Genomic DNA, 15,042 nt, shown 5'->3' with positions numbered 1-15,042 from the left:
TCTTTTTTTTAAAAGCATGGGCTTAAAATAGGACAAGAAGGGCAATGGCCAGAAGTGGAAGAAAGTTATTCCTTTTCTGATCAATGAATAGGAAAAGCCACCTTACCCACTCACCTTCTCAGGATTCTAATTATATTTTTTCTTAGCTAACATTTCTTAGCAATCATGGAAACCTACTTAAGGACCAGAGATTGGATGATACTAAGGAATTACTGTTTTGTTAGGTATATAGCATTGTGGCTATATAAGAAAATGTCTATTTTCTTTTTTCTATTAATTTATTTAGAAAGGAATTGTATTAATATGTATATAATGATATTGTTGGGTCTAAACCATTAAAAATGTAATACATTTGGCAATAATGGAACAAAGGAATCCTTGGGGAAAAAATTAAGACAACCAAAAGTGATAAAAAAAAAAAAAAAAAACAAGGTTAACATAACAAAATTTATAAATGTATATTTGCTCTCCTTTCTTCTCTCAGCTTTAAAAAAAAAATTTTTTTTAACATTTATTTATTATTGAGAGACAGAGAGAGACAGAGCATGAGCCGGGGAAGGGCCGAGAGATGGGGAGACACAGAATCCAAAGCAGACTCCAGGCTCTGAGCTGTCGGCACAGAGCCCAACGTGGGGCTCGAACTCACAAACTGCGAGATAATGACTTGAGCCGAAGTCGGACGGACGCCTAACTGGTGGAGCCACCCAGGCGCCCCCTCTCAGCTTCTTTAGTGGAAAAATTTATATAAAGTAATAATCATAACAATTTATTTTTGGGTTTTTAATATATATCAGTGTAATATATATAACAAAATTACCACAAAAATTGAGAAATTTAATTGAGCAATAAGGGAGTAACATTTCTGCACCTCACTGGAATTAAGCTAGTATAAATCAGACTTTATCAATTGCCTGATGATCGCTCTATTTTCCACAATGCCTTATGGCGTATATTTCTCCACAGTCTAATTTGACTAAAACTGAGCCCCTTTGCAGGGGTTTCTTTGAACAGTTTATGAAGTTTACCCTGACTCCAGGAAGGCCCTCATTAGTGGTCTCTTTTCCTGGTTCTCTCTGGTAGACTAGATGGTCTTCAGTTTGGCTTGTTGTCTTCATGCAGATGCCAACCTCCTCTTAATTGTTTACCACCAAAATTTTCATCATTTTCTAGAGTACCCTTTGGCTTGAACTTCTCCATACTCTTCTAAATAAAGTCAGTTCCTTTGGGAAAGCTTCAAAACTCTGTGTACCCTCCATCCTTTCTTTTTACATATTCATAAAGAGTTAAAATTTTTTTTATTGAGATTAAGTTGATAATGTAATATTACGTGAGCTTCAGATGTACATTATAATTTCACATCTGTATTCATTACAAAGTGACCATCTCCATAGATCCAGTTACCACCCATCAACCATACTTTTGACCCCTTCTTTCCACTTTGCATACAACCTGCTGCCCTTTCCCTTTAACCATCAATCTGTTGGGTCTAAGTTTTTGTTTTTATTTATTTTTTTGTAGTTTTAGACTCCACGTGAGTGAAATCATACTGTTTCTTTTTCCTGATTTATTTCATTTAACATAATACCCTCAGGATCCATCCATGTTGTCACAAATGACAAGATTTCAATCAATTTTATGGTTTAGTAGTATTCCAGTATGCATATCCACCCATGTGTATATATGCCACATCTTCTTTATCCATGCATTCATAGATAGACATTTAGGTTGTTTCCGTATCTTAGCTACTTACTGTAAATAGTGCTGCTATGAACACTGGGATGCATATATTTTTTTGAATTAATGTTTTTATTTTCTTTGAGTAAATACCCAGTAGAGGAATAGTTGGATAGCATGGTAATTCTACTCTTAACATTTTGAAGGATCTCTATACTGTTTTTCATAGTGGCTGCACCAATTTACATTCTTACCAACAGTGTGTGAGGGTTCCCTTTTCTCCACATCCCCACCAACACTTATTTCTTGTGGTTTTGATGTAACCATCCCAACCAGTGTGAGATGATATCTCATTGTAGTTTTGATTTTCATTTGCTTAATAATTAATGATGTTGGAACATCTTTTCATGTTGGCCTGTTGGCCATTTGTAACTCTTCATTAGAAAAATGTCTGTGCAGATCCTCCACCTATTTTTTAACCAATTGTTTGATTTTTTTGGTAAAGTTGTATGGGTTCTTTATATATTTTGGATATTAATCCTGTGTTAGATATGTGATTTGCAAATATCTTCTCCCATTTAGTAGGTTCCCTATCCTTTGCAGTGCAGAAGCTTTTCAGTTCGATGTCCCATTTGTTTACTTTAGCTTTTGTTTCCTTGGTCTTTGGATTAAGATTCACAAAAACATCACTAAAATAGATGTCACAGAGTTTACCTACTATGTTTTCTTCCATGAAACTTATGGTTTCAGTTATTGTGTCCAAAACTTTAATCCATTTTGAATTAATTTTTGTACATGATGTAAGACAGTGGTCCAATTTCATTCTTTTGCATGTGGCTGTCCAGTTTTCCCGGCATCATTTACGGAAAACATTGTCATTTCTCCGCTGTATGTTCTAAGCCCCTTTGTCATAAATCATCCATATATGTGCGGATATATGTTGCATTGATCTGTGTGTCTGTTTTTATGCTAATGCCATACTGTTTTAACTACTAAAGCTTTGTAATATAGTTTGAGTCAGGGAGTGTAATACTTCCAGTTTTGTTCTACTTCCTCAAGATCGTTTTGGCTATTTGGGATCTTTTGTAGTTTCATACAATTTTTTAAAATTATTTTTTCTAGTTCTGTGAAAAATACCACTGGAATTTTGACAGGGATTGCATTGAATCTGTATAAACTCTGGGTAGTATGGACATTTTAACACTATTGATTCTTTGAACTCATATTTTCCATTTATGTCTTGTTCAATTTCCTTCACCAGAGTCTTATGGTTCTCTGTGGGACAGGTCTTTCACCTCCTTGGTTAAATTTATTCTTAGTTATTTTACTGTTTTTGATATAATTGTAAAAAGGACTGTTTTCTTAATTTTTCTGATAATTAATTATTAGTGCATAGAAATGCCATTGATTTCTGTAGATTGATTTTGTATCCTGGAACTTTACTGAATTATTAGCAGTTCTAACAGGTTTTTGGTGGAGTCTTCAGAGTTTTCTATATAAAGTATCATATCATCAGCAAATAGTGACTGTTTTACTTCTTCCTTTCCAATTTGGATGCCTTTTATTTCTTTTTCTTGTCTAAGTGCTCTGGCCAGGAATTCCAATAATATGTTCAATAAAAGTGGAGAGAGTGGGCATCCTTGTCTGTGACCTTAGAGGAAAAGCTTTCAGCTTTTCACCAGTGAGTATGTTAGCTGTGGATTTGTTATATGGACTTTATTATGTTGAGGTACATTCCCTCTACACTTATTTTGTTGAGAGTATCATAAATGGATGTTGAATTTTATCAAATGCTTTTTCTGTACCTATTCAGATGATCATTATGATTTTTAACTTACACTTTGTTAATGTGGCATATCACATTGATTGATTTGCAAATATTGAACCATCCTTGCATTCCTGGAATAAATCCCATTTGATCATGGTGTATAAGTTTTTTAATGTATTGTTGAATTTGGTTTGCTACATTTTTTTTTGAGGATTTTTACATCTATGTTCATTAATGATAATGGCCTGTAATTTTCTTTTTTTTCTCTTTTGTCTGGTATTGGATATCAGGCTAATGCTGGCCTCATAAAATGAGTTTGGAATTGAAACCAACATTGTACTATATGTTAACTAATTAGAATTTAAGAATAAAAAATATAAAATAACAAAAATATGAAATATTAAAAAATGAACTAAAATATAAAATATAATGTAAAATAAAAATAAAATAATTGAGTTTGGAAGTGTTACACCCTCTTCAATTTTTTGGAAGAGTTTGAGAAGAATATGTATTAAATCTGCTTTGAATGTCTGATAAAATTTACCAGTGCAGCCATCTGATCCTGGACTTTTGTTTGTTGGGAAGTTTTTGATTACTGATTCAATCTCCTTACTAATAATCAGTCTGTTTAGATTTTCTATTTCTTCATGATTCAGTCTTGGAAGATTGTATGTTTCCAAGAACTTGTCCATTTCTTCTAGGGTGTTCAATTTCCTGGTATATAACTGTTCATAGTAGTTTCTTATAATTCTTTATATTTCTGTGATATCAGTTGTTAACTTCTCTATTGTTTCTGATTTTATTTGGGCCCTCTTTTTTTCTGGTGAATCTAGCTAAAAGTTTGCCAAATTTGTTTTATCTTTGCAAAGAACCAGTTCCTAGTTTCACCGATCTTTTCTATTTCTTATGAAAAAAAATTTTTATTTTATTTATTTCCTCTCTGATCTTTATTGTTTCATTCCTTCTACTAATTTTGGGCTTGTTCTCCGCCCCCCCCCCCCACCCCCCCCAGTTTCTTTAGGTGTAAAGTTAAATTACTTGAGATTTTTCTTGTTTCTTCAGACAGGCCTATATTGCCATGTACCTTCTCTTTTAGAACTGCTTTTGCTGCATCTCGTAGATTCTGGTATGTGATATTTCTGTTTTCATTTTTCTCTATGTATGTTTAAAATTTCTTCTTTCATTTTTTCAATGGCCTATTGGTAATTTAGTAATTGATTTTTAGTTTCATACCACTGTGTACAGAGAAGATGCTTGATATAATTTTAGTATTACTGAATTTACTGAGACTTGTTTTGTGGCCTAACATGTGATCTTTCCTAGAGAATGTTCTATGTACACATGAGTAGAATGTGTATTCTGCTGGTTTTGGATGGGATGTTCTGTATATATCTATTCAAAGTTCATCTGGTTTAATGTGTCATTTAAGGTCAGTGTTTTCTTATTGATTTTCTCTCTCTCTCTCTCTCTCTCTCTCCATATACACACACACACACACACACACACACACACACACACAGACACACACACACTACTTAGTTTGCTATCTTTACTTTTTTGTCTTTTAACCTCATACCTGCTTTTGTAAGTACCGCCAGGTCTGGAGGAGGCCAGAGGTAGGCTGCTTTTCACATCTGGTGGGGCAAGGGCTGAGGGGATCTCTGCCATGGACAGGGGCCAGGCCGGGGCAAGTTTGCCCACTGTGTCTAGCAGGACAGTGGTTGTGGCAGATAAGCACAGGCTGGGGTGACCATGTGCAAGGGATCTGACGAGGGCCACAGTGGACAAGTGGATGAATGCAGGGCTGGGGAGAGTCTGTGGTGGATGAGCACAGGGCTAGAGCTAGCCTAAGTGCCTGGTGTGGCAGGGTAGAGGCTGAGCTGGATGAGCACTGGGCCAGCCTGGTGGGGTGGGGTTACAGGGGAACACAGGGTAAGCCTGTAGCACTAGCAAGGGAAAATGACAGCACCAAAAACACCACCCACCAGCACTAGGGTAGCAAGGAAGTAGTGTAAAAAAATGGCACCCTCCAGTGCCTGTATCCACAGAGAGATCTCCATCAGACTCCTGCCCTCTGGTATACTTTCTATAACTAGTCAACAGATCTTCCTCACATGTGGTCCAGGTGCTTCTCAAGCTACTGCCTCTGTGTTGAGACTCAAAGCAAATGAGTCCGTGTGTGGCCCCTCAATGATGGAATTTCCCTTTCCTACAGCCCTTGTACTCTCCTGAAAATTAGCCTCAGGTTTTCAAAGACAGTTATTTTGGGGGTCTGCCTCTCTGGTGCAGGTCCCATGGACCAGTGTGTCTAATGTGGGACCTGAACCCCTAGATTCTCAGAGAGAGGCTGCATGTTTTGGGATCTCTCTCCCTCTTGTGGGTCGCTAGGGGGGTGGGGTGGGTTCCTGTCGAGACTGCTTTTCTGCCCCTTCTACCCATCTTGATGTGGCTTCTTTTTTTCTTTTTTTTTTCTTTTTTTTTCTGTCCTGTGTTATAGAAGATCTGTTCTGCTAGTGTTCAGGTCTTTTTCAGAGAGAACTGTTCTACAATTCTAACTTGGGTGTGTCCATTGGAGGAGGTTAGCAGAGCTCTGTGTCTTATGATCCGCCTTTTCTCCTAGAGCTAGGAGCCAGGGGTTCTCGTGGGTGAAGCAGCAGCCACTGGTCTTGGCTTGCCTCAGCTGGCATGGAATGTCTGCTCTAAGAGCTGAGGCAAGGGCTTTATACTCCTATTTTCTCCTATGCCTAAGGTAGAGCATCTCCCCTATGAATAGAGGTTGGGTAGAAGAAAAGAATCCTCTACCTCTAAGCCATACTTGCCTGGAATTTAGCCTCTGAAACACCTATCTTGGGTAGGTTATAAGAAGTGCTGGGGACCTGCCCCTAGAAAGTATATCATAGCCCTTGCATGGGAGCTGGGGGAAGTGGGAACCCCATCTTCTTGTCCACACAGGAGCTTCCATCAGTCTGAACTGAGGGCTGCAGGGAAGGAAGCAGGTTGTGCTTCAGATGCCACAGAATCTCACTAGTACTAGTGATTTATTAGATTTTCTTAAATAAATGTTTCTTCACTTGCTGTATGCCCTTAGGACAATTTTCAGAGACTTTAAGTGATTATTGTTTTTATAATTTCTACCAGTTATGGCTGTTTCACTGACGACGGATTCTGCAGAGCTCCTTACTGTCACCATTCTGCATATGTAATTCTTTTATATTAGAATTTTCCATAATTCATTCCCAGACAGATTTACAGGTGTTGTTCTATCATGTCCTCAAACACAGCAAAGCCACATTCTTGCCTTGGGGGTGAATGGGGTGTGGAAAGCAGAGTTGGTATCCAGGTGTTTTCAAACACAAGCGCCTCCAGGGTACCAGATTCAGTAAGACTACATCTCCTGATGAATAGAGGAGCCTTCAGGTACAGGCCTCCTTTACATGCCTGCTGACAGGAAGCTTGATGGAATTGTGCTGCACACCTGCTCTGTGTTGCCAACACCTTCCCCAACAAATGTGGTATCTTTTGGTAAACTAGTAGGAGAACTAATCTATACTTATGGTGAGGGTTTGTGTGTGGTCTAAAGCCATCTAGCCATATCTCATCTAAAACATAGCATCCAACATCTCAAACATTTCACTGAATCCCTGAGTAATTCCATTTTACACGTACTTTGTTATTATTACTTTTTAAATTTTTTAAAGTTTATTTATTTATTGAGAGAGAGAGAGAGAGATTACACAAGCAGGGGAGAGGCACAGAGAGGCAGAGAGAGAGAGAGAAAGAGAGAGAGAGACAGAGAGAGAGAGAGAGAGAGAGAGAGAGAGAGAGAGAGAATCCCAAGCAGGCTCTGCACCACCAGCACAGAGCCTTACATGGGGCTCTAACCCACAAACCACAAGGTCATGACCTGAGCTAAAGTCTGACACTTAATGGACTGAGCCACCCAGGTGCCCCAACCTTTGTTATTAATTTTTTATCTTGACTGTACCCAGCTGGATCATGATTAAATAAAGTATCATCAATCAAGAAATAATAACAGTAACCGTGATAATAAACTTCTCCCCATACTTCTTTATCTATAGTAACACAGCAATAAAGTCCCAGAAAAGATCACAGTTGAGAAAGACAGTGCCTTCAGTACTCCCATGTCTCCACTAATTTCTCCCAAGACAAATTATGATAGCAAAGATCTATTCCCCTAAAATGATGCCAATTATATAGCTTCACAGCAAGCTCCCCAGGGCTTAATAGTGCCCCATATGTAACAGGCACTCATACATTTTCTGAACATATGAATAAATGAAAGACTGTTGAATAAAACCTGCTTCCATGACAGAAAGAGAAAAGAATGACATCTATATCTTACAAATGTAAAGGAATTTCATCTTGATATAACACAGACCAGACCAAAGTGAATAAATAGCAGATGAGACGTCTTCCTTTTGTGGAGCAAATGCCTGACTAGGTAGTATATGAAAGAAACCTATAAACATTCCACTCATACCCCAAGCTGACTGACAGAAGCACTAGTGAAGGTACATGGGGGTGATATCTAGAATTCTCCTCTGCCTCCAAGACCCACTACAGCACAGGTGAAAGGGCAATGAGCAATGGTACAGAGCATTCTTTGCTATTTCATAACAATCGGGCCCCTCAGGTCGAACACACCCTGGCTCTGAATGGCTCTCAGTCTCAGCAACCGTGCCGGCACGGTTTGTGGGTACTACCTCAGCTCCTGGAAAGAGTTCTGATATGGCACGAGAGCTTTCTGTAACTATCTCCCTTTCCAGACTTGACTTTTCTCCAACTTTTCAGGCTTTAGGCTGTGGAATATCAACACTGCTTCCTACTGTATGGTGAGCACAGGAAAAAAAAAATTCTGTAGAATATGACTGTATTTGGAGATACGCTTCATTTTCCTTTTTGAGATGCATTCTGAAGTATGTAGGGGTGAAATGACATAATAATTGGGATGTACTTCAAAATACTTCAGTGAAGATAAACCAACAAAGAAAGACAGATGAAGCATATGGGGCAAAATCATGCTAAGTGTAAATCTGGTTGATGGGGAATTCTTGCACTGGTCTCTCTCCTGTTGTGTAAGTTTGAAAATCTTCATCAAAACAAATGTTTTCTATGAGGGCTGCCTAAGTGGCTCAGTTGGTTGGGCATCTGGCTCTTGAATCTGGCTCAGGTCATGACCTCAAAGTTCATGAGTTTGAGCCTCACTGGCAGTGCAGAGCCTACTTAAGATTCTCTCTCTCTCTGCCCTTCCCTCTCTCTCTGTCCCTTCCCCCCTCTCTCAAAATAAATAAATTATTTTTGTTTTTCTATGAAAGAACAAGCCTCACCTGATTATCCATATCTTTGATGACCAACAGGACAGGACTATCTAGCGATGCTGACTTCCGGTAAAGAGTTTTCAAACTGGTCCCATGCTCTAATGTGCTATATGCAAGTCTCCATGGATACCCTTGTACCCTTGCTGGAAGGCGTCGGGCCAGCTGCAAATCCAAAGATGGAGACATAAATATACAGTTTGCCCACAAATCCCTCATAAGCTTACAGCACAAAGCAAGAACCTGAGGCTCAAACTCAAAATCACACTTACTCACATGTTGTTCCTCTTTACTCTGGCAAATATTTGTCACTATAAACCAAGAAAGAGAAGCGAGAATCACTGCTTGATGGTGTTGACCTTGGTAGGGATGCCAGCCAGAGCACACATTCCCTTTCAGGGCCATGAATGAGGGGTCACTATGCAACTATGCATTTGAAGATACAGCACCCAGCTTGATATGAATTAGACATGAGCTCTCCCTTTTACACTTCAACCTGACCTTCAGCAAACAGTTCATGGTTCTCCGATGGTTCTTTCTAAATGCTCATAGGCTCAGAACTACTACTGATATTGGCAGCTTCTCACAGAAGTGAGAACAAGAAAACATAGGTGTTTTATGCTAGTAGTCAAATAAATGCAGTCTGTCGTCATCTTGCTTGTATCTTTCACCTACATTAACATTTAGCTTGAACTGGGCTGCCATAAATACCAATAATGCATATCTCTTCAAAACTACTGACAAAGGAGGCTATGAAGTAAGGAAGTTTTCAGAATGCTTAACATCAGTTCTAATATCAGCATGAACTCCATCTCCATAACTGCTTGCTCAAGTCTCCCGGCTTTCCTGAGCCTTCACAGGCTCATCTGCAAATTGAGAGATTGAACTCGATTCTTTAATGTCTCCGAAATGCAGATTTCTGAGTTGGCTAGTGGGAGAAATGCAAGAGCTTCCTTACTCAAGTTCAAACGCAGCACATGATAGTATTTCATAAGAATTGAAGAGATTTTCAGAAAATATAAAGTGAACAAGGAAAATTACAGAAAAAAAGGAAAATTACTCCTAGTGGTAGGTAGTTTTCATAAAGCTATGGAAGTGTATTTGCTATATGACTTTAATTGAACCCAAAAAGTTGAAAAACCATTAGAACTCTGCAGTAATCGCCAGGGTAAATTTAAATCCTCTTGCGAGTGTTAGGAATATGCACAGGACTGTGGTAGGACAATTTAAAAACTGTTTTGAAGACATGAAGTGGCTTTTCATTCAGGTTTAGGAGATGGATGTAGTTTCTGGCCAAGTCTCCAGACTCCCACGAAGGTGACCGGGAGTGCTAACGTAACCTTCTGAAGCGGAGAAAGGACACGGACATTGGTTGGGCTGCTGGTGTTCTTTCTTTAAAACCTGGCCCTTCCTTCACCCCCAGTGAGAGGAGCAAATGCAGTCAGGGATGGAAAATGCCTTTTTCAGGCCTGGAAGCCCCGCCCTATGTGCCAGGGGAGCGCCCACCTGCTCAATGTGCATGTTCTCCAGGAGTGCGCTATGGGGCTGCAGGACTGGTAGGGCCACCTCATCGTCCTCTTCATAGTAGCTGCAGGTGCTCTTCCTGCGCTTTGCCTCCTCAACGGTGATGATCTGAAACGGAGAAGACAAAGCCCCCAAAACCTGATATGCTTGCTTTTCCATTGCCTGCTAAAAACGGCCTCAGGTACACAGTTGCCCAGGACAGGTGGAGTTTTAGCAGTAAGACATAAACTGAACCAGGACTCTGGGAAAAGGGCTAATTTCAACTTCAATTTCTGAACAAATGCAGAATTTAACACAGTTCAGCTGAGGTACTTAATACGTACAAATTAAAGTCATAGGGTTTCCACCTTTACTACGGCTGCCAAGTGCTCATTGAGGGTGCATCATTATGCATAACTCTACAGGTGACATACCCTGCATCTAAATTTGAATTGTTAAGGGACAAATCAGGAATCATTCTGTAAGTCTTCTATAAACAGGATAATTGGTAAGTAAGATCAGTTTTTTAAAAATTTTTTTTAAATTTATTTTTGAGACAGAGAGAGACAGAGCATGAGCAGGGGAGGGGCAGAGAGAGAGAGGGAGACACAGAATCCAAAGCAGGCTCCAGGCTCTGAGCTGTCAGCACAGAGCCCAATTCCGGGCTCAAACCCACAGACTGTGAGATCATGACCTGAGCTGAAGTCGGACACTTAACCGACTGAGCCACCCAAGCGACCAGATAAGGATAGGTTTTAAATCAAGACTCCTACGATTGTTTTCTCTCAAGGCTATGGCACATAGCAACAAACGCTGAAGAAATAACAAATGGTAACATCCACTAGAAGCAACAATATAAAGAGACACAAAGCTAAATTTAGTCTAAATTATAATTAGGTTACAATTCTTTATGTATGATTTAGAAACTATCAAAATATTTTTTCCTTCAAAACTGAGAAACATGATTTTATACATGTTTATTATTTCACTGTAACTTGCTTATGAACAACCAAAGTCCATTTCAATTTAAAATCTATTTTGGGGGGGTGCCTGGGTGGCTCAGTCTGTTAAGCATCTGACTCTTGATTTTGGCTCAGGTCATGATCTCAGGGGCTCCTGTGCTGACTGACAGGGCAGAGCCTGCTTGGGATTCTCTCTCTCTGCTCCCTCCCCTCCTTGCGCTGTGGTCTCTCTCTCTTTCTCTCTCAAAATAAACTTAAAAAAATTTTTTAATCTATTTTTTGCCCCTCCTGGATAAATCACTAAATTATTTTGAAATTGAATGATACAGATAGGGTGATTAGTTCAGCAGAATACCTAGGTACTAAATTTAGTCACTTTTGCATCATAGAGAAACAACATTTAAGTTACATTTAGTCAAAGTTGTCAGATAATGCACTACTCCATTTCCAATATGCACAGTGATAGTTACCTGCCACTATCTGAACTAGATTTATAGGTAAGGAAATTAGCTAACAAATTTTACTATCTTCTCATGGGAGATTTACTTAAAAAACAAAAACAAAAATAAAAACACTGTCAAAGAATCACAAACCCAGCATTTTAAATGTATTAAATAAAGCGCACCTTTTTTGTGAACTCCACATTTAACACAGGTACAAAGAGGGCTATGGAATGAAAAAGAATAAAATAGGGGCTTTTGAAGGGGCAAACCACATCATATCCATCTCCCAAACATTCCGCTGAAATGTCAGCACAATCCTTTCTCATTAGAAGGGCATCTGAAAACATACTGAGTTGCAGATCTCTGAGGATTCACTGACATCTTATTAGCTCCCAGGGACTCCAGCATACCTTCACAAAAGGCTCTTGGTCCGGTCTGGCACAATAGAAAATCTGAATGTCCAAGGGCAACCTTCGGTCTCGCATCCTGACGGGGGGAGAACCGTCTGCTTGCTTTCTAACGAGGAACAGCTTTTTCTCTGCCTTCACACCACTGTTGCTTACAGCCACGCTGAGCTACAACTGTTTTTGCAGTATCTAGTTTCCTGCATGATTGAGTTTCTGTTTCCCTTAGGAGAGGGCTCAACATTTCTACAGGAACACACCCAAATTAGGATTTAGAGCAAACACACACTTCCTGTCAGGCATTGCTGTGAGGCTGTAAAATGACACTTTCACCTTTGAAACGGTAGTTTCCTAACTGCAACAAAACTCCATTGTTGTTTTGTTTCTTTTTTTCCCCTTTTCTTCTTATACTTTTCTTCCTAATAGTCCTCTGGCTAAGCTAGCTCTTCTAGTCCTGCCTCTTCAGAGTTTTTTCCCAGCACCTTCTCTAAAGCTAAATTTCCATTTTTAAACTTTATGTATGTTCCTGACATAGGTTTGAATCTCAAAGGAGCCTTTACCCAAGGTAGGTATATTACACTTACAACAAGGGCATTTCACCTCAATGACACATTATGTTTGTCGGATATGCGGACCTTAAAAGAATGGGAGAACGTCCTGGTTTATATGAGGCTGAGAAGAAGGCTACTTTACATTCAGTGTTTCAAAAGAGCTGACAAAGGAACATTTACCTCCTAACCTTTTAGAGTACTCATCTTAATGACTAATAAGCATGATGAGTTCTCCTCTACTTCCCAGATCAGATGGCAGGGGGTTGGGAAAACATGTAGATGACCACTGCATCAATTTTCAGTGATCGTTCTGTGACTCTTCCAGATCCAAAATGGCTTTTGTTTCTGGGTACTGCTGAGCACATCAGACTGCTATTGTACAGCTCAAGCTGGGGTGTGTTCTCACGAGAATTCTGGCAGATAACTCCATGACCAGACCCAGGTCAGCTGGAACTGATTTTCAATGCAAGAACCGGGACACAAATTGGGGCAGAATCACTTGGATTTTGTGCCAGTGAGACAGCACTGGCACTCTCTTCAGTTCCTGGCACTTCACAACAGCTAGCATTTACTGGTCTCTCTCTCGATGATGGCAAGTGTCAGGTACTTGGCCAGGCTTGGGGACACAAAGCAGTCCACAGTCTCGAGAGGGTGAAGAGACAGCAGAGAGACATTTATAAATAATATGAATGCCACTCCATGTAATACAAATGCTAATAGTAGCAACTCAAAGGTGGGGGCACCTAGAGCCTTGGGAGATGGCTTATTCACAGAGCGGATGGGGCTTCAGTTTGAGAGCAGAGGGTGCAGTGTGGAGAGATGTCGGGGTGGAGGGTACAGAAGGAAAACAGGTATGTTTGTTCTAGGTTCACTATGGCTTGGGAATAGAAAGGAAGAGAAGTAGAGATGAAGCTGGGGAAGGACGGAAGTGGAGAAAACCAAGAATCTTAATGCCATGAAGAAGCTGAGAACTTATCCTAGGGGCCACTGTGTCTAAAACCTGGCTATTCTTCAAAATCTAGGAGCTTTAAAAACACAGATTCTGACAATCCTCTCCCAGACCTACTAAATTTCTGTCTCCAGTGGTAAAGGTCTAAGAGTCAGTTAAAGGAAAACAAATCACCAAGTGTTGGTCTATGATTGGCCAGGTGGGTAATGATAACCGTAGGCAATGGAGAGTCCCTGAGTGTTTGAAGCATGGGAGTATATGATCATATGTGTTATTTAAACAAGTTAAGTAGATAGCACAGAACATATATGAGACCTTTAAATATGATGAAGGGGGCGCCTGGGTGGCGCAGTCGGTTAAGCGTCCGACTTCAGCCAGGTCACGATCTCGCGGTCCGTGGGTTCAAGCCCCGCGTCAGGCTCTGGGCTGATGGCTCAGAGCCTGGAGCCTGTTTCCGATTCTGTGTCTCCCTCTCTCTCTGCCCCTCCCCCGTTCATGCTCTGTCTCTCTCTGTCCCAAAAATAAACAAACGTTGAAAAAAAAAAATTAAATATGATGAAGGAAACATCAGAAACCATTAAGTAGTGTTGGAAAAAATTACCTATTAAAAATATTACCTATCATGTATCAATAAATCAACTGCAGACTGAGTGGGGTTTAAATTGATACTACAGGGCCACCCATACCTAAAAACACTATAGGGGGAAACAAAAACAAAAACAAAAACAAAAACAAAACCCAGCCCTTCCCCTGCTCACACACATGCTTCTGCACACATGTGCTATCTCTTTCTCAAGAAAAAATAGAGGAGAGGGGCACCTGGGCAACTCAGTCCGTTGAGTGACTGACTTCAGCTCAGGTCATGATCTTGCAGTTTGTGAGTTTGAGTCCTGCATCTGGCTTGCTGTTGTCAGCACAGAGCCTACTTCAGATCATCTGTCTCTCCGTCTCTGCCCCTCCCTTGCTCTTGCTCTCTCTCAAAAATAAATCAATATTAAAAAAAGAGGAGACAAAAAATTAGTATCATTTAATCATAAAGAGCTCAGTATTAAGATTCTTCTAGAAAAATGAGCAAAGGAAATGAGTGGGAATCACACACACACACACACACACACACACACACACACACACACACGTGTTTTTCATCTATTCTTTCCTCAACCAAGGAAATAAAAATTAAAATATATCATTTTTATGCTTCCAAATTAGCAGAATTTTGGGGGGAATAACAGTAATAATCCTTGCTGCTGGAATAAACACAGTGAGAGGGGTATTCCTCACATTGCTGTCAAGTTGCCATATATATAAAAAAAAAAATAGGATCCTTTAATACTCTTCTATCAACTAATGTCACTCCTAGGAAACTAAGGGAACAGTAAGGGTTGCAGATCATTTCACCCTTGTGAAAAACTTGAACCAACACAATGATTCCTAAAAGTGGGGAATTGTTAA

The 15,042-nt window shown here is 39.8% G+C and overlaps 1 protein-coding gene across 10 annotated transcripts in view; it reads right to left on the bottom strand.

Moving 5' to 3' along the window:
* The window catches only part of NCOA7 (nuclear receptor coactivator 7), a 156,533-nt gene that overhangs the window by 6,019 nt on the left and 135,472 nt on the right, over positions 1-15,042 (bottom strand). For 8 of the 10 annotated variants that reach the window (XM_086707764.1, XM_086707766.1, XM_025925808.2 and 5 more), the window contains 2 exons: positions 10,285-10,410; positions 8,791-8,943 (listed from right to left, as the gene is read on the bottom strand). In XM_086707764.1, coding sequence (XP_086563890.1) covers positions 8,791-8,943; positions 10,285-10,410 — 279 coding nt within the window. Of the gene's footprint in view, positions 1-8,790; positions 8,944-10,284; positions 10,411-12,096; positions 12,395-15,042 lie in introns of those variants that run through there. The other 2 variants (XM_086707770.1, XM_086707767.1) reach the window with 2 other exon arrangements.

The sequence above is a fragment of the Puma concolor genome, chromosome B2, assembly GCF_028749965.1.
Source record: "Puma concolor isolate L17-30 chromosome B2, mPumCon1.1.hap2, whole genome shotgun sequence".
NCBI classification, from domain to species: Eukaryota; Metazoa; Chordata; class Mammalia; order Carnivora; family Felidae; genus Puma; species Puma concolor.
The sequence above is the reverse complement of the archived record's forward strand: the minus strand, read 5'-3'. Positions and strand labels throughout refer to the sequence as shown.